Source organism: Micropterus salmoides, unplaced genomic scaffold (assembly GCF_014851395.1).
Source record: "Micropterus salmoides isolate LMB-PRFRI ecotype aquatic unplaced genomic scaffold, ASM1485139v1 Ms_hic_scaffold_20, whole genome shotgun sequence".
NCBI classification, from domain to species: domain Eukaryota; kingdom Metazoa; phylum Chordata; class Actinopteri; order Centrarchiformes; family Centrarchidae; genus Micropterus; species Micropterus salmoides.
This window is the reverse complement of record NW_024041151.1, coordinates 3,065,026-3,092,829: the sequence shown is the minus strand read 5'-3', so window position 1 is coordinate 3,092,829 and position 27,804 is coordinate 3,065,026. Positions and strand designations below refer to the sequence as shown.

Here is a 27,804-nt window from a genome sequence, read left to right as displayed (position 1 = left end):
ACACACTGAGACCTGCAGAGACTTTGGCCATCAGGTCTGTTTACTCTGCAGGTTTCAATCAAGTCCACAGTGGAAATAAAGTGCTGAGAGTCCCTGAACGCATCATGACTGCAGAGACAGAGAGATATTCACTGCTCACTGTAATGATGGATTTACTGCTGTTAAGGCTCAAAGCTGTTAAAACCAGCCGCTCAGTCACATTTGAAGATTTCATCTACTTCTGAAATATTACAGGACAAATCTGTAAATATGGAATCTGTCCTAAAAACATTTGGACCAAACTAAAGACACATGGACAGATATATATATGATGTTAAAGGCCCTACATGTTCATACAAAGACTGAACAGCTAAACATCAGCTGTGGTTACTGGACTTCAGCAGAGGTTCTGGTCTGTAGAAAGACCTCATGGTTACTAAATGTAATGATGGTTCTCTGAAATAAGAGCCAGTGATTTGCAGGCTTCAGTCAGACTGATCTCAGAGCTGTGACAAAGATGAACTGATCAGTAGTTTAGTGTTGAAATGAGAGAACAAACAGAGATCAGATTTGATGGTACGACAGTTTGATGAATGAGGACCACTGTCTCTATACATCTTGTGATGCTGTCAGCTGGAATCCAGCTTTATTTCCTGGAGACATGAACACAACAACAACAGTCGTCTTCACATCAACTCAAACACATGATCACAACAAGCTTCTGGCTGATCTGATTGGCTGTCTGTTCTCTCTCTCTCTGTGTCCAATTCTAAAGCCTCTACTGACCTCAGAGTCTCCAGTCTGCAGGTTGTTTCTACTCAGGTCCAGCTCTCTCAGATGGGAGGGGTTGGACTTCAGAGCTGAGGCCAGAGAAGCACAGTTGATCTCTGACAACCTGCAGCAACTCAATCTGAATAAAGAATAAATGATGGAGATAATAATCAATTTCTAATCCAATCAGATGTGTTCAGGTTTTAAATGTGGAGCTCAACATTACTATGTCCTAATCAATGAGCTTTTCCCTGAAATGAGTAGAGGGACTTACAACTAACAGTGAATTTTTTCTACAGTTTCTTTAAGAAACATGAAAAAGATAAAGTCTTTGTGACTGCAGACTAAATTTAGTACAACAAACATGAAAATATGAATAAATGGACATTTACAACTTTATGGATGGAAGTTTTGTATGAACAGAAATTAGGTTAAATTGTTAATTAAACATATATCTACAATAGTAACAGAGAGTCAGTGAACTGACCTCAGAGTCTCCAGTCTGCAGTGTGGACTCTCCAGAAAAGCACGCAGCAGCTTCACTCCTGAATCCTGCAGCTTGTTTTTACTCAGCTCAAGCTCTCTCAGATGGGAGGGGTTGGACTTCAGAGCTGAGGCCAGAGAAGCACAGCTGATCTCTGACAAACTGCAGCTCCTTAGTCTGAATAAAGAATAAATGATGTAACTTTAGAAGACAATGTTCCTGCTTGAAATCATTCAGTGTTTAATAATCTGTTCAGAGCTGAAGAAGGTTTAGAATGTAGAAGTTTAGAAAATGGAAACTCCAAACACCTGAACCCAACAGGATGCAGGTTCAAACTGTAAAATACAAAAAGGTAAAAATAGCTCTCATTAATATTAATGACAACGTGCTGCTACTTCAATAAATACGTAGTAACTTCACCTGTTAAACTCTGCAGCTCCACCAGTGGCTCCATCTATACAAACTCATATTGTGCAGCCAAACACAAATAAAAACCCACAGAAGCTGATTTAAGATTCCACTTAAGATCCCAAAGATGCCAAATGTGTCAGGATGAATTTTGGGAAAATGTGAACAAAAGACATCTACAATATTTCTTTTAGGAATAGTGGAGTCATCAAATCAAAGCTTCTTCAGTTTAAACTATTCAGTCAGTACAAGCATCATATAGCTTCATAACAATGTTAAAAAAACAAATACTGATTATATTTATTATTGTCTGATAGTTGAAATAGAGATCATTTATTTATTCTTTGTATTTATGTATTTATTATTATCATTTTTTTAAAACATGGAGAATAGAAGCTGAAAATCAGGAGTTTAAGAGCTTCAGAGTGAATTATCCAGTGGAGGTGTTTCTTGTTATATTAAGGTTATAAATGAGGAGCTCAACATTGCTCTGCCACAGTCAATGGACTAAACTACTGAAGAACAGACTTTAGTATTAAGATACTCAGTGTGGATCAGTATAATATCAGCCTTATGTCTGCAGTTTAGTGTCACCACAACTTTCACATCATATTAATCTCAGCACAGAAGGAAAAAACTGACCTTAGAGTCTCCAGTCTACAGTGTGGACTCTCCAGAAAACCACACAGCAGCTTCACTCCTGAATCCTGCAGGTTGTTGAAGTCCAGGTCCAGCTCTCTCAGATGGGACGGGCTGGACTTCAGAACTGAGGCCAGAGAAGCACAGCTGATCTCTGACAAACTGCAGCGCCACAATCTGAATAAAGAATAAATGATGAAGATAAAAATCCATTTCTAAGCCAATCAGAAATGACAAAACATAATGTTATTGGGTATCGCCATAGGTGTCGCTTGACACTTTTACTGGGGCATGTGCCCCAGTATTCATGCTCTGTGCCCCAGTAACAAGCTCAAGACTCCTTGGCTTCGTTTTTGGCCGTGTAGGGCTCCACAATCAAGTTAGCAACAAAATATCTGTAACATCCAGTCAAGTTAGCAATAATAAAAATGCAACATGAAAGTGAGTGTCTGTAACAAGGATGAGAGGATGACGAGGAGGGACTATCCTTCTGGGTACAAGAATTTTCGGGAACAGCAGTCAGGTAAACCTGTGTTCTCTCCTCCCAAAGTCTGAAGTCAGCAGATAACAGTAAGTTGTGTTAGCTGCAGTGAATCTGTCTGTGCATCGTGCTCTGTTTGTATTTTGGTTGCTTGCCAGAGGTTGTGTCTCAGCAATGTTACTGTGAATTACAACTTTTTATTAGGTGTGATTACTGCCCACTGGCTACGCAGCCACGATGTTTACAAACAGCACCTTGAAAAATATAAAGATGTCGCGCGTCAACTTGCGTTCACACGCGCGTGCATGAAATTAAACTCGGGCATTCCAGCAGCAACATAAGACATCTAAGACACAGGCGTGATGGCACTCCTCAAAGCAACTCATCATTTTAAAACAAGACAGTGGGTCTAATAAACTGTCTCTCCGTCAAGTTTTGATTAAACTGTGTTCTAATGCAAGATGGAAAGTTGTGGATTCACATTGACTATTGATTATTAAAATGTTGATTAGCAGGGCAGACTGGGCAATGTAGATGCACATCTCTCAGTAAATAATAAACATCACATATTTAGTCAAGTCTTATAGTATTTTCCATTTTAAAATGTATTAAAAGAGTGGCCCTGATGGAGCTGATAACATTAATATCTAGAGCAAGTATTATCTATAAATTACAGGTGCTATGCTGACATTTGTCAATAGATGCTGGATCATCAGCCAGTAAAGCACAGACCCAGTACAGACCTCTGTAACAAAAAGTTGCTGATTACTACATTAGCCTATATTACATTATATTTTGTATTGTCACCTTACACCTGAATGTTGTGTTTCTCTTTATATATATAAAAGACATTTCAACCATAAAATGTCTCCAGAATGCAGGAAATTAAGTGTTTGATGCTCAGAATCTTCTGGGGGAGGACCCCAGAACCCCCAAATCACATATTACAATAGTAATATTTTTGTTCTAATATCTTCTTCTTCACATCTCAGGAGCAAGTGTATCACTACACTCCTAATCTGAGCCCTTAAATTTCCAGTTCAGCAAAAAGTAAGGCCCTTGATATATAGCCAACATCAGGTACAAGCAGCTCAGGCTGTAATGGAGCAGTAGACTGGCCCCAGTCTTAAGAGACTTTATGAGGACTGAGTTAGTGTGCAAAGGTTCATTCAAACTAGCACTGGATTTTTCTAGAATAGGTTTCCATTCAGACTTATTACTGAGACATATTGTTTTAAAAGAGGGTTTACATGGGTCATGAGTCAGGTAGGAGGGCCCCATAGCAGAATTTTTTAGGTCCCAGGGAGGTCAGGACCGGCTCTGGTGGTGACGTAGGTGCACTTTTTCGTTACATTCTTTATATCCTTTTTATTTACCTTAAGTTTTCAACTTAAGTTTTACGTGGGTTAAGGATTTTAGTCATCCGATAAGGATTTTAAGCTAGATGACCGTAAAATAGCTATCAGCGCTACTGACCAAAACAAAGCTCCGGTGACTATGCTAGCCGAGATAACTCTGCCCCATGAGGACTGCACACTCCTTAAGAAAGCGAAGATTGCTGACCTTATGGAAGACATCTGATGACTTTCAGAGGAACTCAAAGAGAAAGATTCCCTGCTGACTGGCTTTATGGATGTGGCTTCAGTACAAGCCAAACAGATTGTTTCTCTTAGCGCAACCGCCAACATCCAGGACACCGTGCTATGGGACCCCTCTACCCTTCCACGACTTTCCTCTTGCCCGACTCCGAAGCATCAGTCAACCTGGGCTGAAGTGGTGGTCTGTGGCTGCAAGAGAGGCTCGGACGGGGCTGCCTCTCCTCCGCACATCGGCCTCTCCAACCGCTTTACAGCCCTGTCTGACGACACTACGGTCCATCCAGCGGATGCACCTGCGGCTTCGAGTCTCCCTGATACGGATCTCTTTCAACGGATAGTGCCTGCCGACACTGTTGCATCTCCTCCACCAGCTACATCTCCTGCACTGGCGGCAAACGGTGATTGCCTGGGCCGCCGGTCTGCCGCTGGGACTGATCGGCCTTCTCTCAGGTCTGTTACTGCTCCTCCAACACAACACTTGGCAGCTCACACACTCCATCCTCAGTCCGCACGCAGTGGTGGAGCAAATTCTGCTCAGTCCTGCTCTGGAACCCCACAACCGGCATCTCCTCGTCCCCGTTTCTCCCCAACCACACTAATAATTAGTTTCTTTAACGCTACCACTCACTGCTTCCCCGGTGCCACCACAGTTGACATTTTAAAAAAACTCCAGGACCTGATGCCGTCGCTCCCGTCCTCCAACACAAGAGTGATAGTCCATGTGGGAACAAATGACACAGCTCTTCAGCAGTCTGAGCTGACAAAATCAGATTTTAACCATCTTTTTAACTTTTTAAAGCAGTGTGGAAAGTCCGTTTTTATCTCTGGTCCCATTCCCACAGTCGGTCGCGGTGCTGGCCGCTTCAGTAGACTCCTCGGCCTCCACGACTGGCTCCAGTCCGCCTACAGGGCTCACCGTGTGTTTTATGTGGATAACTTTAATATTTTCTGGCAAAGAATGTCTCTTTTTAATACAGACAGACTTCACCCAAACAAATGGGGATCAGAAATGTTAGCTGTGCACATACAGCATGTGGTGCGGTCCACACATGACTTACGTGAATGACTAATCATTCATGCAGCACACCTGGACGCACCACCTGAACAGATCTCTGCCTCACTGCCACAAACAACTGTCTCCACCTGCTGGCATGTAAAGCCGTCTGCTCCCAGCGCTGTTCCACAGACTTGTATTCCTGTCATCATCACGCATAGACCAGTAAACCGAAATGTGCACATCCCACACAGAAATATTAGTAATCTCTTAAGGATTAGGACAACTGCACCAACTCCAGCACCCAGAACAAACTCATTTAAAATGGCTCTCTTCAATGTGAGATCACTTTCAAGTAAGACTTTTATCTTAAATGATTTTATCTTGTCTGCAAATCTAGATTTTATGTTTTTAACTGAATCATGGTTGCAAATGAATGACTATAGCCAGCTATCTGAACTGTGTCCGCCTCAATATGATTGTTTTAGTCAACCGAGGGTCAGTGGTCGTGGTCGTGGGCTAGTGAGCGTGTATAGGAAACATTTTAAATGTCATCAAGTACACTGTGATGAATTTAACTCCTTTGAAGTTCTCACTCTTAAAGTTAGAGGGCTGCAACCTATCATACTTGTTAATTTATCGCCCCCCAAAACCGCCTGGAGGATTTTTACCAGAACTTCCTGAATTTTTATCTACTCTGGTTTTAAATTATGACAGAATTGTTCTTTGTGGTGATTTTAACATTCATGTTGATGACCCCAACAATGTTAATGCAACTGACTTTTTAAATATGCCCACTTCTTTTAACTTCAAACAACATGTCAAAGGGCAAACACATAACCGTGGTCATACACTGGACTTGGTTTTTACCCTGGGTGTCAGCATTTCCTCTGTGGAATTAGTGGACATGACCATATCTGACCACAGATGTATTGTTTTTAGCTGCGATTCGCCTGTTACTCATGCCGCCTCACCAAGCTCCGTGTGTTCTCGCATCTTTAATGAACAAAGTGTTTCAAAGTTTTGCGCATTCTTTCAGAGCCAAAGCCAACACCTGTCTGATTCCAACACCAACAATCTGGTTGATCACTTCAATCATATCTGCTTGTCGTCACTAAATATTACTGCTCCTCTAAAGGTTGGGCCTACGTCTAAAGCTAGTAAGCAACCCTGGATAAATGACAGCATTCGCAGCCTAAAAAGGGAATGCAGGAAAGCAGAGCGCAGATGGAAAAAATCCAGTCTCCAAGTCCATTACCTCAGTCTGAAGGATTTATTAATTAACTACAATAACACGGTTAAGGATGCGAGAACACACTATTTTTCTGAACTCATTACTACACATAAACACAATCCCAGGTTTCTGTTTAAGACTGTGGATCAGCTGGTAAACCCAACCCCTCCTCGTGCCTCAGCTGGAAGTAATGATGACTGTGAATTGTTTTTATCTTACTTTACCAATAAGGTGGTGTCAATCAGAGCCTCTATTACCCTCGTGGCCTCTTACTCAGAGGTTCCTCACCAGCAACAAGAGCGTTTTAACCAGTTTTATCCCATCGACTTGTCTGAGCTTTTAAAAACAGTATCACAAATGAGAGTGTCCTCCAGCCCACTTGATGTTTTTACTGAAAGTAATTTGCACCCCATTTGATCTCTGTTTTCAACAGCTCCCTATCTACTGGTTGTGTCCCTGATTATTTTAAAACGGCTTGCGTGAACCCACTTTTCAAAACTGCCTTTTATTGCAAAGATTCTAGAAAGAATTGTGTCCAAACAGCTGCTCACTGTACTGGAAAATAACAAAATATTTGAAAAGTTTCAGGAAGTACCACAGCACTGAGACTGCCCTGCTTAAAGTCACCAATGACCTTTTAATGCCCACATTACCCCTGTTTTAGCTTCATTACACTGGCTCCCGGTATGTTTTAGAATTGACTTTAAAATTCTATTGATCACTTTTAAAGCTCTTCATGGCCTCTCGCCTTGTTATATTTCTGACCTTTTAGTCCCATACGCACCAGCACGTACCTTGAGATCCTCGGGCAGAGGTCTGTTGTCTGTTCCAGAGTCTCGACTAAAAACTAAAGGGGGCCGAGCGTTTGCTGTCAGGGCCCCGAGGCTCTGGAACAGCCTGCCCGAGGAAATCAGGTCGGCTGAGTCAGTGAACTCTTTTAAGTCCCTTCTTAAAACATACTTTTATGGGAGAGCCTTTCCCGATCTTATTTGACTTTATTTCATTCCTTTTATTTTATTCTATTTTACTTATTTTATATTTATCTTGTATTTTAGTCTTTTCAATGTTTTCTTGCTTTTATCTTGTATTGCTTCTGTATTATTGTTTTTGGGTATTATTGTCTTTACACTTGTTAAAGCACTTTGTAACTTGTTTTTGAAAAGTGCTCTACAAATAAAGATTATTATTATTATTATTATTATTATTATTATTATTATTATTATATGTGTGTTTAAGATCCTGTTGAAGCCCTTTCTGACATGGCAGTGCCAATAATAAGAGGATAAGCAAGGGAAGCTTGTAATGCTCATACTAACACATTTCATAATTAAAAAAAATGTATGGGGCCTGTGCCCCCCGTAGAGCTTTATTTCTAGCAACACCTCTGGGTATTGCTACTTGATACCTTTATGGTTTTGATTGAAACAGCCCAGTATCGAATAGAATCGAAACGTCTCCAGTCAAACCAGTACTTCAATCCATACTTTTTGTAACCAGATGGCAGCAAAAAATTACTATTTATACGGTTTTGGTTGCAGCCAAACATGCAAGCAACACACCAAAAGAAAAAGAAAAGCACGGCTTTTTTTCCTTATGTGCCTGCACCATAAACAGTAAAAAATCCTCAATTAAACGCTTTTGAGGTGCAGCAGCGATCAGCTGATTTTATTCACGGAGCCTCAGGCTGCAGCTGCTTTAGGTGTAGTTGCTGTGATTTGTCTGGATGTGCAGCCTCACTTTTCCTCTTTTGTGAGTCTTTAGTTAAGTGACTTGTTTAAACAGAGTCCTTTCTTTTTTTATACTTGTTACGGTCATCTTTTTGGAAGTTTGCGACTCACCAATACAGGAAAAAGCACTCGCGGAGATCTTTCACTCCAGTTTATTGATCAAAGTTTACAAAATAACTTTCTGTTGTTTACTTTCAACACACGTACCAAAAATGACCTTAAATTCATTTCCCACATCTTATTTGGTCGCTAAACTATTTCACTCCACCTCTGTCATTCAAATATAAAAAAATTCCCAAGCTGTAGTCTTTTCCTGTATAATACTATGGGTGAGGATGAACTACTTAGGATGGGGAGCGATCTGAGACAATTTCCCAATACTTTTATGTAGCAGTTATTTGAAACAAGAAAAAAAATTAAATAGATAACCTTGCTTGTCCATAACAACAATAAAAATAATAAGCTACCAATCAACTACTATGGCTTCAACAGGTGGCATTTTATGGAAGGTATCGAATGAAGTACTCTATTGGTATCACTTTAAGGGTACTGGTTTTGGTACTGGTATCATAAAAATTTTAATGATACCCAACCCCACAGTGCAGTGACATTATGTTTTACTGTCTCTAGGTTAATGATCATTTTGCACTAATCAGGCCAATTGTCCTAGCCTCCTGATTCCATCTCTGGGGAAGCTAAAAGTTTACTGATCACCTGACAGTGGTAAATGGAGGAAATATACAGTGATTGGTATGCTAATTCCAGTTGTAGTGTAAATGACCAATAACTGTGAGAACCATAAAATCTCTCAAAGTGAACTAAATGATTTCATGTTAGCTTGTTACATATCGTGGGCAAACGTTACACAGCTAAATTACCACAGGTGACATAAAGTTACCAAACTGCACAGCAGACTTACCTGAAGAGGACAAGGAAGAACTAGATTCCGAATAACGAGCTGGTCGAGTTGAAACCATAAACCCGGCTGCAGTCCTTTTCCTTGTTGTCTACTACAGATGAGCATGACGCTAGTAGTGTAGTGATTATCCTGTCAACTCATGGGAGGCAATGTCGCTACCACCCCCTGGCTGGTGTAGCTAGTAAACTGCTCTTAAACTTACACATCTTTTTACAGATTTCAGCGCTACAGATTGGAAAAAACTCCACAAATATGTAAAAGGAAGTCACAAATGTAACGTGACCTACAAATTCACATGAAGTGACACACAAATGTGCATAATGCATTGCACATGTACAAATCACCCTGTATTTTTGTGGATATCATTTTATACATCACAAATGTAAAAATACACATTTATGGATAGTGAAATATTTGTGCATCATTGTACAGATTTGTGGATTATCTTCTGTGGGTTACAAATATTAAAGTCCAATTAAAACTTCCATACTCGTAGCTTATCCACTGCTCTGTGTACAGAGAGAGCAGGTCATAGTTAGTATGTTTTGTTTTAAAAGTAAATTGTTTTAAATTGAAATATTACTTTTTTTCTTTCCAATCATCTTAACTGTAATTACATTACATTTTTTTTAGTTTTTAGATCCAGGATGTAGGTTATTAAATAAGCGAACATGTTAACAAAATAACAGAATTTCAGTCTTTGGTTTTGTTTTGCAACTTTTGCAGGGAAGGACACTAAACAATGTCTAGGGGCCAGTAGGTTTCAGACCCACTGGCCCGGTGGGTTTAACCTTGAGCCCTGGCTTAAAAGAAATATTAGTTCAGAGGATTTTCTGTATACAGATGTGACCATTTACCAAAACTTACAAACATTCATTTACTTTAATGACTAACAGCAGACATTTTCTACAGTTTCTTTAAGAAACAAGTCTTTGTGACTGCAGACTAAATTTAGTACAACAAACATGAAATTATGAACAAAAGGACATTTCAAACTTTATGAATGGAAGTTATAAACAGAAATTAGGTTCATTTATTAATTAAACATATCAGATCTACAATAGTAACAGAGAGTCAGTGAACTGACCTCAGAGTCTCCAGTCTGCAGTGTGGACTCTCCAGAAAACCACACAGCAGCTTCACTCCTGAATCCTGCAGCTTGTTGTCACTCAGGTCCAGCTCTCTCAGATGGGAGGGGTTGGACTTCAGAGCTGAGGCCAGAGAAGCACAGCTGATCTCTAACAAACTGCAGCCCCACAATCTGAATGAAGAATAAATGACAGAGATATAAATCCATTTCTAATCCAATCAGATGTGTTCAGGTTTTAAATGTGGAGCTCAACATTACTATGTCCTAATCAATGAGCTTTTCCGTATAATGAGTAGAGGGACTTTGTCATTGTGCTTTAACCTCTTACCATTCCTGTAAAATTTATTTAAAACGCCTATTCAAGGCATATCCAAAGTAAATTGAATGCAGTTCTTGAACCATTTGGAGTAAATGCATTTGGAAATATGATTTGATCTGTGTGTGTTCTGAAGGATCAATATCAATGATCAGACATTATTTGTGAAAACACATTGAAATAAACAGAAACTAAAGAAATATTTCTACTTCAGCAGAAAACTTCATCAGTTTAAAACAAACATTAGTTCAGAAGATCTTCTGTATACAGATGTGATCATTTACCAAAAATTATAAACATTCATTTACTTTAACGACTAACAGCAGACATTTTCTACAGTTTCTTTAAGAAACAAGTCTTTGTGACTGCAGACTAAATTTAGTACAAGAAACATGAAAATATGAAGAAAAGGACATTTACAACTTTATGGATGGAAGTTTTGTATGAACAGAAATGAGGTTCAATTGTTAATTAAACATCTCAGATCTACAATAGTAACAGAGAGTCAGTGAACTGACCTCAGAGTCTCCAGTCTGCAGTGTGGACTCTCCAGAAAACCACACAGCAGCTTCACTCCTGAATCCTGCAGCTCATTTTCACTCAGCTGCAGCTCTCTCAGATGGGAGGGGTTGGACTTCAGAGCTGAGGCCAGAGAAGCACAGCTGATCTCTGACAAACTGCAGAGACTCAACCTGAATAAAGAATAAATGATTGAGATAATAATCCATTTCTTATACAATCAGATGTGTACAGGTTTTAAATGTGGAGCTCAACATTACTATGTCCTAATCAATGAGCTTTTCCGTAAAATGAGTAGAGGGACTTTGTCAATGTGGTTTAACCTCTTACCATTCCTGTAAAATTCATTCAAAATGCCTATTCAAGGCATATCCACAGTAAATTGAATGCAGTTCTTGAACCATTTGGAGTAAATGCATTTGGAAATATGATTTGATCTGAGTGTGTTCTGAAGGATCAATATCAATGATCAGACATTATTTGTGAAAACACATTGAAATAAAAAGAAACCAAAGAAATATTTCTACTTCAGTAGAAAACTTCATCAGTTTAAAACAAATATTAGTTCAGAGGATCTTCTGTATACAGATGTGACCATTTACCAAAAATTTGAAACATTCATTTACTTTAATGACTAACAACAGACATTTTATACAGTTTCTTTAAGAAACAAGTCTTTGTGACTGCAGACTAGGTTTAGTACAAGAAACATGAAAATATGAACAAAAGGACATTTACAACTGTATGGAGGGACGTTTTGTATGAACAGAAATTAAGTTCAATTGTTAATTAAACATATCAGATCTACAATAGTAACAGAGAGTCACTGAACTGACCTCAGAGTCTCCAGTCTGCAGTGTGGGCTCTCCAGAAAAACACACAGCAGCTTCACTCCTGAATCCTGCAGCTTGTTGTTAGTCAGGTCCAGCTTTCTCAGATGGGAGGGGTTGGACTTCAGAGCTGAGGCCAGAGAAGCACAGCTGATCTCTGACAAACTGCAGTCGCTCAATCTGAATAAAGAATAAATGAAAGAGGTAAAGATTCATTTCTAATCCAATCAGATGTGTTAAGGTTTTAAATGTGGAGCTCAACATTACTATGTCCTAATCAATGAGCTTTTCCCAAAAATGAATAAAAGAACTTTGTCATTGTGCTTTAACCTCTTACCATTCCTGTAAAATTCCTGCAAAACACCTATTCAAGGCATAGCCAAAGGAAATTGAATGCCGTTTTTGAACCACTTGGAGTAAATGCATTTGGAAATATGATTTGATCTGTGTGTGCGCACGCTGAAGGATCGATATCAACAGTCAGACATTATTTGTGAAAACACATTGAAATAAACAGAAACTAAAGAAATATTTCTACTTCAGCAGAAAACTTCATCAGTTTAAAACAAATACAGTATAAGTTCAGAGGATCTTCTGTATACAGATGTGACCATTTACCAAAAATTAGAAACATTAATTTACTTTAATGACTAACAGCAGACATTTTATACAGTTTCTTTAAGAAACAAGTCTTTGTGACTGCAGACTAAATTTAGTACAAGAAACATGAAAATATGAACAAAAGGACATTTACAATTTTATGGATGGAAGTTTTGTATGAACAGAAATTAGGTTCAATTGTTAATTTAGCATATCAGATCTACAATAGTAACAGAGAGTCAGTGAACTGACCTCAGAGTCTCCAGTCTGCAGTGTGGACTCTCCAGAAAACCACACAGCAGCTTCACTCCTGAATCCTGCAGCTTGTTGTTACTCAGGTCCAGCTCTCTCAGATGGGAGGGGTTGAACTTCAGAGCTGAGGCCAGAGAAGCACAGCTGATCTCTGACAAACAGCAGGAACTCAATCTGAATAAAGAATAAATTATGGATAAAAATGCATTTCTAATCCAGTCAGATGTGTTCATGTTTTAAATGTGGAGCTCAACATTACTATGTCCTAATCAATGAGCTTTTCCCTCAAATGAGTAGAGGGACTTTGTCATTGTGTTATTGTGGATCATCATAATGTCAGCCTTCTACAGACATCATCCAAATGTCAGCACAACATTCATACACCTATTCATGTCAACACAGATCAATAACATGCTGCTGATCTCAGGCCAGTCTGGAATAATCATCAAATCAGAGATGTTGGTACTTTTATTTTCATTTTCTTCAATTCATAACAATCAGGTGTAATTTTTTATAAAATACTTAGATGTTTTCTAAAATGGCCAATATGAAATAAATAATACTCTAGTAAACAAATAAGACTTTAAGTGAATAGAAAACCTTACAGAGCTCTTTAACACCTGTCCCAGCATTTCTGATGCTCATTTCAAAGCACAGAGCTGACTGACTGTGAGCTTCATCCTCAATCATCTTTAGAACTGGATCAAATGTGCACTAAGCAAAGTGAGAGCCTTGTTCTCTTCATCTTAAATGTAACCCAAGTACCTTCCTGTACAAATATAGTGCATTATTTATGCTCCTGTTTACTGGTTGAGTCAGAAAACAAAGAGACATAATTTCCTGACAGGAAGCATCATCACATGTTAAAGTGTCACCGATCACAGATCAGACACGATACTTCAAACAGCTGCATTTGGAAATATGCTTCACCCTCTATGTCTCTGTGCTGCTGTATGGCAGTTTCAGTGTGTGTGTGTGTGTGTAGCTTTATGTGTAAATGTATATGTTCCTGTAAAACACTGTTCTGAAGGTCATGTACAAAAAGACATTCCTGAAAATGAACTCCTTTTAATGTTTTATAAATAGATGTGTCACACATGGAGCAGAATGATAAATATTGATTTAATTTCGCAGCACATTGAAGGAAAATCCATATACTGTATATAAAAATGGATGCAGCGTCCGTGACGTCACCCGTTGGTTTATGAAGAGCCATTTTGAAGCACGAAATTGGAGGAGCTGGCCGGCGCCATCTTGGCAGCGTGTCACCGCGCGTCACTCCCGGAGCGGGTTGTAGGTGGAGCTGAGGTGACATGTTGCTGAAACCACTCCCGCCTAGCTCGATGTGACCGAGTTAGCTCATGCTAAGGAGCTAATGACAGAATAAGCAGTGCCACTGACTCAAGGAAATTATTTTCCACTTTTAAAGCGCTAAATCCTCCTCCACCTCCACCACCCACAAACTTGCTGATAGCTTTGCTGCCTTCTTTACAGGCAAAGTGGAGGCTATAACTAGCCAATTCTCTGAAACACTCAAACTCAACCATTGTAGCAGTCCTACTACATCTTTTCCTCTGCCCTCCCAGGTCAGTGGTTCTTCACTCTCCTCGTTTACTCCTCTCACAGAGAGCGAAGTATCAGAACTCTTGACCCGTAGCCGTCCAACTACATGCCCACTGGACCCGATTCCTACGAATCTCCTCCAAGCCATATCTCCTACTGTGGTCCCGACAATCACTCATGTGATAAATGCTTCTCTGGCTTCAGGAACCTTCCCGACCACTTTCAAAAGGGCCCTTGCAGGTGTTTTGAGTTAATTAGCTGATTAGAGAGCTCTTCTCCAGTTGACATTTCTGTATAATTTATAATACAGAAATGTATTTAGGCAATTCTAAAATGTTTATACATTTTGAGTTAGTGGAGTTTTTATTTCCATTAACTGTAAACCGTAAATTAAGATGAAAGCAAAAAGGGTTTGAAATGCTTCGCTTTGTGTAATGAATCTAGAAAATATCAAAGATTCAATTTTTTAATTAAATTACGTTAGAAAATTAACTTCACCAAAATGATAAGCTGTATTTAATTTATATTTTTTAATCACCTGAAGAATTTATTGATCTGCACAGAGTAATTATGAATCCCACTAGGTGGTATTTATTATGACGTTGCAAACTCTGTAGTAAATAGGTGAGTCTATACAATGTAAACCACACGAGATCTTCTCAGAGGTTGCAATGACACCTCGTACAGGGCTTGAACTATTCAGTGTGCAGATAATTCTTTTCCACAACAGAGTAACTTCTCAGTCAATGTCACATTTGTCTCTTAAAGAAATGTAAAAATAAAACCGTATATAACATCAACCTTTCATTTTTTGACATATATGTAAAATATAAATAACATCTTAATATTTTCATTTACAGCTGTTAACTATAATATATTATGTTTAGATCACACTATTTAAAATTAAAATATTAAACTGATGATGAATGAAGAATGATTTTATTATGTATAATTAGTCTGATACACTTTATAACAAAGTATTCCTAATACAAAAGCAATAGTTTTGTAGTGGGACAACGGTGTGGATTTGTGCATTTTATATTGAATAAATTTGGAGCTACTCCAAATTCCTCTTTTCCTCTCCCAGAGAGGAGCAGGGGGGTTAAAGATCAACTTTCAACAGACTGCTGAAGAGACCCCAACGGAAGTGGGGGTGGAAAGTTGTTTTCTTTAACTGCTATGCCTGGGCAGTTGATCGTAAAACTGGCGCCTTTTTGATATACGAAGCTGATAAAGTGTTGCCTGACTGTTAAACTGACAAAAGGGACACTAACCAGCGATTAGCATTTCCCTGAACAGCCTATCAAAACTGCCCCCCCCACACGTAAAGGGATACTCCTTGTCTCACCAAAGTGTGACATAACCCAGGAAGCCGAACTTTAAATAACCAAAGACTGCAGTCTCCAAAAATCTGCTATCTGTTGATATTAGTGCTGAGAAGAATCTAAATAAGTTACTTTTGCAGTGTTTTTTTTTTTCAGCAAGACACTCCGTCATCTAATGTGTAACCAATGCTTGTTCACAATACTTTCTCACAAAATTCCTTTAGAAATGATGATAAAGAAATGTCATACTATACTCTAGTAATTATCCAGCTTGAATTTAAGGTTGAATTCCCCATTTGCTAAGGAAAGATTGTTTTGGGTTAATCTAAGCTTTCCTCATGTAACCTGAGCTCCCCCAAGTGGACGAAATAAGTATTAAATACCAGTGTTGGAAATGCAGTCAATGTATAAATATCCTGACCAATAATGTGACAATTGTTTCCTGTTACCAAATGCTTAACTTAGAACGGTACAACCGTTTGACCATTGAGGTTTGATTGTGGAAAATATTTGATTATAATACGTGCAAATAGATTTCTTTTTTTCTTTTAGACATTAAGTTTAGAAAGGCAGTCCCTCGGGAAACCTGAAACGCCCTCTGGGGAACCACGCCCCAGGCAACAAAAGAGCGACACGCGACGTTGTTCGCTCTCTCTCGGCTCTCTGCTCTTCTCCTCCCCCCGTGCCCTGGCCTTCCGCTCTGCTCTCTGGACGCTTCGGCACGCGTCCGGCGTGCCTCTCCGGGCAACGCCTAAGAGTCGGTCAGTGCAACAGGCCTTTGTTCGCTTGAAGCTACACGCGTGCCACGACATCGATCTGCCCCTCAGTTTGTTTTATTTTCTTTCTTTCTATTGTTTTGTTAAAGTTATCAGTCCGTTAAGTTACACTGGACTAATTCAGGAACGACCAAGTTCCATTTTAATCTTTTTCGTCGAGCTAACTTCACCGAGGTCAGACCAAGCCACGTGGTCTCGCCAGCGGCAACGAAGGAAACCTGAAAACAGCCGAATTGCCAGACGGAGGAGGGCGTTTTCAGACACGGAGAACCCCAGAGAATCCCTAGCAAAAAGCCAGGATCGGACAGCTAGCATGGGACCCGTGCAACAGGCCAAAGCAGGCCCTCGACAAGCCGTAAGACCAAAAATAAACAAACAAACATTCTGTAGTCAGAGATGTCCCGTAATGTTAATATTTCCTTTTAACTCCTAAACTCATAGCTTACTTTCATTAGTTCTCCTCTGCTGTATGAGTCACATGCTTCCCACAATTGAACCTCCATTGCTCATTGTTCAGCCATTGTTTATTTTCCCTGTATTTAACCACCCGTTTATATCGCTTTACTTAACTTTAGTTATTAATAAATTCACTGTAATCAGGAAACTGTGTGTGTTGCCTATTTCCACGTCCCGGCCAAGAGAATTGACCCTTTAGATATGAGACTGACTGATTGATTTAAGATAATTATTAGCGATTATTAACTGATCACTAGTAATAATTGTATAATTATTAAAAGCTACCTAGAGGTCCGGAGACTCGGAGACCTGAAACGAGGAATATTTTTTAGATTTTATGAATATGAAAATTCATAATCGGGTATTAATTCTCATAAATGTATTAAAATTCATAAACAATTTAGCCATGCTACAGTTCAATAAATTAAACTCTTGTCTTGCATTCATGAAAACATCAATATTAAAAGGTTACAAATGTAAAAGTAGTTTTGTATGACCTGAAATGTGTTTAGAACCCTGTGTCATAATTTCACATCAGTAGTGTTCAGGTGTTGTGAGTACAAAGAAAAGGCTGCGCAAAGCAGGAGCTGAAGAGCTGGAAGCTGGAGCTGTTCTCTCCTGAAGAGCTGGACACAGCTAATCACATCTGGAGGGTTCTGCAATCAGCTCCTCTGGCACCTGTAAAGACAACAATGGGTAGACAGTTAAGCAGCTTCTTCCAAAGTGCCATAAAGCTGCTGAAATCTGAGATCACCTCAGCATGAAAACCTCTCTGGCATGTGACAGTAATTAGTGGTGGCAATGTGTAAATACACTGTTTCCTAATATGTGCAATATACGGTTTTCTGCTGGACACTGTGCAACAATAACTACTCAAGTCAGATCTTATTGAACGTTTATTGTAAGGATCTTATTATATATTTCTTATTGAAATGTACTACATTTTTTGGCAAATTCTAACCCACCAAACAAACTCAGAGGCGGCTCTCGCACACCTAATTTCTAGCCTTAACTAAACTATCGCTCTCGTTACAGCAAAGCTACCTGTCTGCAGGCATAACGCGCATTATATGCTGACAAAAAAGGTGGATGAAGATCTCTGCAGGTAGCCTACAACAGCTGTTCTGCCGAATTATGCATCCACCTCTTAAGCTCCTCATCAGAAACGTCACTGATCAAATTCAGTTATCACCTCAGATTGTTTGCTGAATCTCAAGGAATGCTACATGTACTGGGTGTAATAACTTATTGATGACTCTAAACGGTCTTAAATAGTGTCATCGGTGCTCCTCGGTGTGACAGTTTCAGGCAGAACTCCGCAGCTGCTCCCCTCTCGGCTCTCTGCCTTTAAACCCTTCTTGTCCATCGGGATCAGGTGCAGCCACTTATAATAGTATCTAACTGAACAGTGACTCCGTTACAGGACGTAGCTAAATCTCACATCGCCCGTTAGTAAAAGTTACCGTTAACATAACGTCAGCTAACTGAGAGCTGAGCCTTTAATTACCACTTCACACAGAGGTCTTTTCTTCAAAGCATTATCACCCTAATGTCTAACACTAAGGTTAATCTAATAACGTTACATTTTGGCGTCTCCCTTCTTACTGACTTGTCTTTGACTCATTAAAAGCTGCGGTTAGAACATACTAACTTACTTACTTACATACTTAGCAGCTTGGGGCTGCTCGTATCTGGCGAACTAACGTTAAGCTAACAAGCTATATGCCGATACCTGTTAAATGTTAACACATAAATAAAATACAGGAATTTCACTCACCAAATAGAACACGGATTTCCCGGAGGTTCTCTCTCCAATGAACTGCACAGCCTGCCATTATTCATCCGGTATCTGCATGTAGAAATGCCCAAAAAGCTCCGACAGGCTGAGCCTCAGAGCTCCGTGTAGCTGAGTGAGGCTAACAGACGGCGGACCGAGTGCTAGCAGTGGCAGCGGCTAATGGCGCCTGTCAATCAAAGCGGCCACGCCCCTAATAATGCAGAACTTTAAGGCTTAATATAATTTAAACAGGTAAGTTATAAAAAATTCACCCCCCTCACAGTTGTCACGAAAGGCAAAAATAATGATATGCACTAAAACCATTTTTTGAACCAGGCTGTAAACATGTTTTATTCTGCTGTAAAGTTGGGCATTTTAACATGGGGGTCAATGGAGATCGACTCCCTTCTGCAGCCAGCCTCAAGTGGCCACTCGATGAATTGCAGTTTCAGATACTTGTGAGAGACGGAGGTTGCCGCTTAGATAAATCAGCCAAACTCTTGACAAACTTTAAAAAGAGCTGTTTTAATGTTGACAGCACTATTATGTCCAGAAAACAAGAGAACTGAAGGAAATTTAAAACTTAACTGGACAAGAGCAGAATACATGAACTGACCTCAGAGTCTCCAGTCTACAGTGTGGACTGTCCAGTCCAGCAGACAGCAGCTTCACTGCTGAATCCTGCAGCTTGTTGTCACTCAGGTGCAGCTCTCTCAGATAGGAGGGGTTGGACTTCAGAGCTGAGGCCACAACTTCACAGTGAATTTCTGAGAATCCACACTTATATAGTCTGTAAAATTAAATCCGACACTTTATTATAAAAACATTTTGCATCACAAAGCACATTAAAGGGGCTATATGTAAGTTTGTCAATGAAATTACTTATTAATGAATCTAATTTTCATTTACTTATTGCCAATGGGCTCAAAACTCACTTCTGTTTTCTCTATTGCTTGCATCAGCCATTATTCTGCTGTAAATCAGAATCAGACGGAGCTTTATTGCCAAGTGGTGTTTTACACATACCCATAATTTGCTGTGGTAATAAGGTGCTACACGTAGACAAACATAGTCAACATAAATAAATGTAGAAATAATAAATATGGAATGGAAGAACAACGTTACAGATATATAAATGAGCATTATTCTGGGTCTGTGCTGTGCAGAAGTAACGCAACGGAAGAGAACACTGTGTACATATAAATATATAAACTGACAACATAAAAATAACAACAAAGATCAACAATCAACAACAAATATGTGCGACGTGCCAGGTCTGTGCCTGACTCAAGATGAAACAATATTTACATGTGCAGAGACATTTGTATCATTTGTAAGGGTGGAGTGTCAGTAGGGGACCCGGGCCTTGTTAATGAGGCTAGTTGCAGACGGGAAGAAACTGTTTTTGTGGCAAGAAGTTTTGGTCCTGATGGACCACAGCCTCCTGCCAGAGGGGAGACTCTGAAACAGTTTGTGTCCGGGGTGGGAGGGGTCAGCTGCAATCTTTCCTGCTCGCCTCAGAGTCCTCGAGGTGTACATGTCCTGAAGAGAAGGAAGAATGCAGCCAATCACCTTCTCCGCAGAGCGAATGATACGCTGCAGCCTTCCCTTGTCCCTGGCGGTGGCAGCAGCGTACCAGATGGTGGTGGAGGAGGTGAGGATGGACTCAATGATGGCGGTGTAGAAGTGCACCATCATTGTTTTGGCAGGCTGAACTTCTTCAGCTGCTGCAGGAAGTACACCCTCTGCTGGGCCTTTTTGATGATGGAGGTGATGTTCAGCATCCACTTGAGGTCCTGGGAGATGATGGTGCGGAAGGAGTCCATAGTAGTGACTGGGGAGTCACACAGGATGATGGGGGAGGGTGGGGCTGGGCTCTTCCTGAAGTCCACGACCATCTCCACTGTCTTCTGAGCGTTGAGCTCCAGACTGTTCTGGCTGCACCAGGTCACCAGATGGTCGATCTCCCACCTGTAGGTGGACTCATCCCCACCTGAGATGAGCCCAATGAGGGTGGTGTCGTCCGCAAACTTCAGGAGCTTGACAGACTGGTGACTGGAGGTGCAGCTGTTGGTATACAAGAAATAGAGCAGAGGGGAGAGAACGCAACCTTGAGGGGAACCTGTGCTGATAGTTCTGGAATCAGAGACATGTTTTCCCAGCTTCACGTGCTGCTTCCTGTCCGTCAGGAAGTCAGTGATCCACCTGCAGGTGGAGTCTGGCATGTTCAGCTGGGAGAGCTTGTCCTGCAGCAGGGCCGGGATGATGGTGTTAAAAGCAGAGCTGAAATCCACAAACAGGATCCTGGCGGAGGTTCCTGGGGAGTCCAGGTGCTGGAGGATGTAGTGAAGGGCCATGTTTACTGCATCATCTACAGACCTGTTGGCTCTGTAGGCGAACTGCAGGTGGTCCAGGAGAGGGTCTGTAATGGATTTTAGGTGGGACAACACAAGGCGTTCAAAGGACTTCATAACCACAGAGGCCAGGGCGACGGGTCTGTAGTCGTTTAGTCCAGTGGTCCTTGGTTTCTTGGGGACAGGGATGATGGTGGAGGCTTTGAAGCAAGCTGGCACATGGCATGTCTCCAGTGAGGTGTTAAAAATGTCTGTGAACACCGGAGACAGCTGATCAGCACAGTGCTTCAGGGTGGATTCGGAGACAGAGTCCGGCCCAGCTGCTTTGCAGGGTTTCTACCTCCTGAAAAGACCGCTGACTTCCCTCTCTGTGATGGAGAGAGGAGGGGAGGGGGTGGAGCTGGCCAGCTCTGAGGAGGGAGGGGAAGAAGCGGTGGACCAAGGCTGAAGCTGAGCGGAGGAGTCACGGGGGATGGTGTCCGATTGACTCTCAAAGGGGCAGTAGAACTGGTTCAGCTCATTTGCCAGGCGAGAATCGTTTATGGAGTGGGGGACTTTGGGTTTATAGTTTGTGATCTGTCTGAACCCCCTCCAGACAGAAGTGGCATCGTTTGCAGAGAACTCATTCTTTAGTCTCTCTGCGTACAGTCGTTTAGCTTCTCAAACCTCCCTGCTAAACCTGTACTTTAACGCCCTGCACCCGGACCTGTCACCACTCCTAAATGCCTCCTCCTTTGCCAACCTCAGCTGTCTAAGCTTAGCTGTGATCCAGGGTTTTTTATTTTTATAACTCACCCTCGTGCATATTGGTATGTGTCCTCACAGAAGCTGATGTAGGACGTTACAGCCTCTGTAAACTCATCCAGGTTGTTGGTTGCATTCTTGAAAACATCCCAGTCAGTGCGGTCCAAACATGCCTGGAGGTCCTCAACAGCTTCACTAGTCCACTTCTTTGATGTCCTCACTACAGGTTTACAGAGCTTTAGTGTTTGCCTGTAAGCGGGAATCAGATGGACCATCACGTGATCAGAGTGACCTAGTGGAGCGTGTGGGACGGCGTGATAGGTACTGCTAACTGTGGTGTAGCAATAATCCAAAGTGTTCCCCTCTCTGGTTGGACACTTTATAAACTGTCTGTATTTGGGGAGGTCTTGGCTGAGATTTCCCCTGTTAAAGTCACCGAGAACAATAACAAGGGAGTCCAGGTTTGTCTGCTCCACACACAGTGAGGAAACCAGGTCGAGGGCAGCCCTGTGCGTGCTCCCGAGCCTCTCTGACTACAGCGACAACACCGTAGCTAACGACATGCAGTTCACTAACACCATAAAACATTTTCTCCAACATAAACTCCATGTAAGGAAAGAAACAATAATAAAGGTTTATGTGATGAAGTCTGTCTGACCAAACGAGATCAATTTAGATTTATTGTGGTTTTACCGATACTCAGGTACACAGCTTCTGTACCTCTCAGTCGCTGTAACTAAAGTAACCCACATAATATACAATACTGCAACAAAACGGTGACAACACCACAGTGGAAGAGCCATCCACTAATACTACAGTAAAGTTACTTACTGCGGTCTAACTGTTATAAAGTCTCACAACAATGTTGTTAATATTCAGTCCAGCTCACTTACCGTTTTGTTATCTTCCAGTACATTTAGCTGTGTTTATATTGCTGAGCCTCCGGTGAAAGATACACAGATAGTAAAGATAGTTACTGAAAAGCAGCAGGCGAGCTAACACTGTAGCTCACGTGTCAAACTCAAGGCCTGCGGGCCGAATCCGGCCTGCCACGTCAATTTATGTGGCCCACGAAAGCTTTAAAGATTCATGATTGTCCTATAATAAAAGTCTATTCTGCCATAAACTACACCTCCCACAATGCATGTCGATTTTGTGACGGCATCCTGCCACTAGATTGCAATGTTTCCACACCCACTACGGTAGTTTTCCGACAAGCGGAGATGAGAAATGTATACTACTACAACAACAACAACAATCCCTAAATGTCCAAGATAAGAAAAATTGATGCAGGAGATCACAGACTTCACGAGCAGACAACGACTCTGTCACCCGACGCTGGTCTCCAAACCACGTTTTGTCAAGAAAACACACATGAAATGTGAAACTTGGAAATGACGCGAACCTACAGACAAAACAGCTTTGTTATTATAAAGCCAGCAATTATAAAGACAAAGAATATGATTTAAAGAATGTATTAGCACACACAGGTAGCAGGGATCATCTGAGCTACAGAGAGCGCTGCAAGGGAGTAAAATGTGTTTTGCGGTGAAAAAGTAGCTGCTACTCCACCAGCTGCCTGCTCTCATTGGCATGGATATCCATTGGATATTTGGCATGGTAGATATCTGGCAGATGTCTGTGATGTGTCAGAAATGTGTCAGGGAGCCGCTTTGATGCGCTGTTGAGTAGTTCACACGTAACGACTGGCGCCGAGCGGCAAATCGGGCTAAAAATCGTGTAGCATGAACTAGGCTTAGGCTACAGCCAGGGACGTGCACAGGGGGGTTGCTCTGGTTGCCCGGGCAACTGCCCGTTTGCCTTTCCTGACTCAAGTTGCCCTTCCGACTCGCCCTTCCGAGAAAAATAAATAAAATAAAAAAATAATCGCGATCGCAAAGCCTCATTCACTTCCATTCGGGCACCGAAAGTGAAAGTCAGTAGGGGAAGGGCAAACTCTGTTTAAGTGGCTGCACTGCTGCAGCGCTGCCTGCACGTCAGTCGATTCTGTTCCCTACCGGAATTCCTGTTTCCTTCCTTTATGCAATCATACTACAACAAATCATGCGTAGTTTTGCCCAGTTACCATACGTGATACGTACCAACAGAAGTGAATACGAGCTAGAAGCGCAACTGAATGTACGGGAAGCCAAAAGGTTAAAAAAGGATTGTATTTTTTTCCGAAATCTAAGCGTTTTTTTATTTAATATTTTATTAGAAGCGAGTTTTCCCCATCTGTCAATTCAATCTAGATTATTTATTTTCAAATAAAAAATAATAATGATTAAAAAAACAATAAACAATAATATAAGGAACTCTTTTTCTCATATGTATTTTGGTGACATTTATATTGTTAATACATTTTGGATACTGTGTTTAGTGCCTTTTTTCAGGTCAGAGCAACTGCCCTTCAAAATTCCTGTGCACGTCCCTGGCTACAGCAGCCTATACGTCTGCATTTTTCCAGGTAATCAAACTCTCTCATTATTTGGATGTATGCCCTCTGCATGCCCTCGGCTGTGTGCATTTGGACTATTTGTTTTATCAAATGCCAAATCTGTCCCTCATGTTATTAGCAGCTCACAATTATTTGTTTTACCATGTTTCTGCACCTCTGGACTGTGAAAAAGTGAAAGGTTACTGTAAAAGCTTATGTTTGATGATATTTGTTTTGCTTTGTTACTTACTTGACAAGTTTGAACTTTGATTGATGGAGTAATGAGGGTTTTTAAATCTGCTAAATTCATTTATTTATAAGACCACAGAGACATTTTCTTACTAAGGCTATACTTTTATATCTGATAAATGTCCTTAACTTGAATACATAAACAAATCAAGAGACAGTTATTTAACAACATGTTAAAGGAGTAACTACGTTTATACAGTCTTAGTACAGTTGCAACTGGCACTTTGAGGCTAACAGTAATACTTATGTGGCCCTTGGTGAATATGAGTTTGACACCCCTGCTGTAGCACGTCGGCTACATGCAGTAAATATAACGTTATCATGTAACGAGCATGGATTAGTTCAACCTGGAGCTGATATAACTATTATTATAACATTGCAGTGGGAGTTTAACTGAGTTTCCAGCTCTGTCTGTTCTCCCTGTCTGTCTATAGCCGCTGTCACTCTGCCTTTTTTCTGGAGTATTGTACCGATATGCGGCCCAGGGTAAACTAGTCTCACAGCGCCACCTACTGTTGTGAAACTGCTGCAGCAGAATTACCATTTTGTTTTACAAACCAAATTACTCATATAAACAGCAAAGACAGTCCTCAAAACATTTACAGCACAAACTCTTAAAGAAGACCTATTAAACTGCTTTTCCAGATCTATATTGTTGTTCTGTGGCTCCTGCATGGCAGCTTTGCATGATTCAAAGTTCAAAAAAATATTTTATTTATTATTATTATACTGACTCTTCATGTAGGGCTTCATTTCAGCCTCTGTGTGAAACAAGCTGTAGATGCTCCTGTCTCTTTAAGGCCCCCCCTCTCAAAGCCCACTGTCTTCTGATTGGCCAAGACCTGAAGCATGTTACCAGGCTGTTGTTGTTGCTGGGCAGAACAGGCAGACTGAGCCGTTGCAATGGGAGCACATGTCCATATGGAACACCAGCTCTGTCTGGCTCCGTATTAGTAGAACAGAGCCCTGGGATTTCCTTTAAATACTTTAACCTCATTTTTTTGAAGCTTTGGCCATGTTTAACATGAACATCCACCATTATAACATTGTAGATAAGTCATAAAATGGGAGAAAGCACAATAGGTCTCCTTTAATCCTCAAGTTTTCCTGCTGGATCAAGCTTCCATCATCCAAAGAAAGACAGATGATGATACTTGAAGATACTTGTGTCACTAACTTGATGGATATAAACACAGGCATGATGTTTGTAGACATCAGAGATGCTCACAAGTCTTTGAGCTAGAGTCCAAGTCAAGTCTCAAGTCTCTTGTGGCTATTACGAATGCTGTATCACCTGCTGCGTTCAATCCAGGTTGCTAATAAAACTGCATAGCTATAAGGAATCCTGTAACTGTAACCTGTTTTTCATTTACAGAGCACAACCATGTAATATGCAATGCAATTATTGACAGCTTATTAAATACTGTAAGTCAAAACACTCCCCAGATTCTTAAACCAAGTGTAGCGTTAACTAAATAAAACTGACTTGCATAATCAACAATAATACTGTAACCTGTTTTTAACTTACAGAGCACAACCATGTAGCCTAATGTACAATGTGTCAACAATTAATGAGAGCTTATAAAGTACTATAAGTCAATAAACCCTGTTGATTTTCAAACCTAGTGTAAAGTTAACGAAATAAAACTGTAAAGTTACATGGCCAACAATAAAGCTGTAACCTGTTTTTAACTTACAGAGCACAACCTGTGCAATGCAGTTAATGACAGCTTATAAACTACTGTAAGTCAACACACCACCAGACTCTCAAACCAGTGTAATGTTATAACTAAATAAAACTGTAAGGTTACATGATCAACAATAAACCTGTAACCTCTTTCTAGCCAACGGCAATAATTAAGGGGATGGCAGCCAGCGGAACGTAAATAATTACGTTTATCGACCACCACAAGTTTGGCAAGTAAACAAACGCTCATTCAGATTCGCAGCAGATGCTTCGTGTTACGTAGGCAGGTTATAGGTAACGGAGGGAGGGAAATAACGGCAAGCTCATCAGACGTTTCCTAAAAATAAACATTGTTCACGAGTCCCACACCTCGACTCCGAGTCGAGTCTGAAGTCTAATGAGGACGAGTCTGAAGTCGAGTCTGAAGTCACTGTGTGTGCGACTTAAGGCAAGGCAAGTTTATTTGTATAGCACATTTCAACAACAAGGTAATTCAAAGTGCTTTACATAAAACATAAAAGCAACAGGGAAATATAAAAAAGTTTAAAAGCAACATAAAATATAATAAAAGTTAAAAAGCTAAAAACAAAAAAAAGAAACAGGACAGTTATAATAAAAAGAAAAATCTTAAATATTTAATTAAAAGCAATGGTAAAAAGAAAAGTCTTCAGTCTAAAAAGACTGTTTCAGCAGACCTGCAGTTATCTGGGAGTTTGTTCCAAATATACGGAGCATTATAACTGAACGCTGCTTCTCCTTGTTTAGTTTTGACTCTGGGGACAGAAAGCAGACCTGCCCCAGACGACCTGAGAGGTCTGGATGGTTCGTAAAGAAGCAGAAGATCAGAAATTTATTTTGGCCCTAAACCATTTAGTGCTTTATAAACTAACAGGAGGATTTTGAAATCAATTCTTTGACATACAGGAAGCCAATGTAAAGACCTCAGAACTGGAGTGATGTGATCCACTTTTTGGTCTTAGTGAGGACTCGAGCAGCAGCGTTCTGAATCAGCTGCAGCTGTCTGATGGATTTCTTAGGGAGCCCTGTTAGGACACTGTTACAGTAGTCGAGTCGACTGAAGATAAATGCATGGATAAGTTCTTCCAGGTCCTGCTGAGACATAAGTCCTTTAATCATTGATATATTCTTCAGTTGATAGTAGACTGTAATTGTCTTAATATGGCTCCTCAAATTCAGGTCTGAGTCCATGACTACACCAAGATTTCTGGCTTGATTTGTGGTTCTTAACATTACTGATTGAAGTCGAGCACTGACTTTCGATCGTTCCTCCCTGGCTCCAGAGACAATAACTTCAGTTTTATCTTTGTTGAATTGAAGAAAATTCTGGCACATCCAATCGTTGACCTGCTCAATACAGTTACTCAGCGCGTGTATGGGATCATAGTCCCCTGGTGAAATGGTTATGTAAATCTGTGTCATCTGCATAATTATGGTAACATATTATGTCGTTTTTCATAATCTGAGCCAGTGGAAGCATGTAAATGTTAAACAAAAGAGGTCCCAGAATGGAGCCTTGGGGAACTCCACATGTCGTTTTTGTCAGCTCAGAGGTGTGATTACCTATAAACACAAAG

The 27,804-nt window shown here is 40.6% G+C and overlaps 1 protein-coding gene across 1 annotated transcript in view; it reads right to left on the bottom strand.

Annotated features, from left to right (window-relative positions):
• Window positions 1–27,804, bottom strand: part of LOC119914966 (NACHT, LRR and PYD domains-containing protein 12-like) — a 54,870-nt gene that overhangs the window by 1,336 nt on the left and 25,730 nt on the right. Inside the window, exons 7-12 of the mRNA XM_038734511.1 lie at window positions 19,355–19,528; window positions 12,842–13,015; window positions 11,996–12,169; window positions 11,164–11,332; window positions 1,238–1,329; window positions 766–889 (exon numbers count right to left, since the gene is read on the bottom strand). Of these exons, the coding sequence (XP_038590439.1) occupies window positions 766–889; window positions 1,238–1,329; window positions 11,164–11,332; window positions 11,996–12,169; window positions 12,842–13,015; window positions 19,355–19,528 (907 nt within the window). The remainder of the gene's footprint in view (window positions 1–765; window positions 890–1,237; window positions 1,330–11,163; window positions 11,333–11,995; window positions 12,170–12,841; window positions 13,016–19,354; window positions 19,529–27,804) is intronic.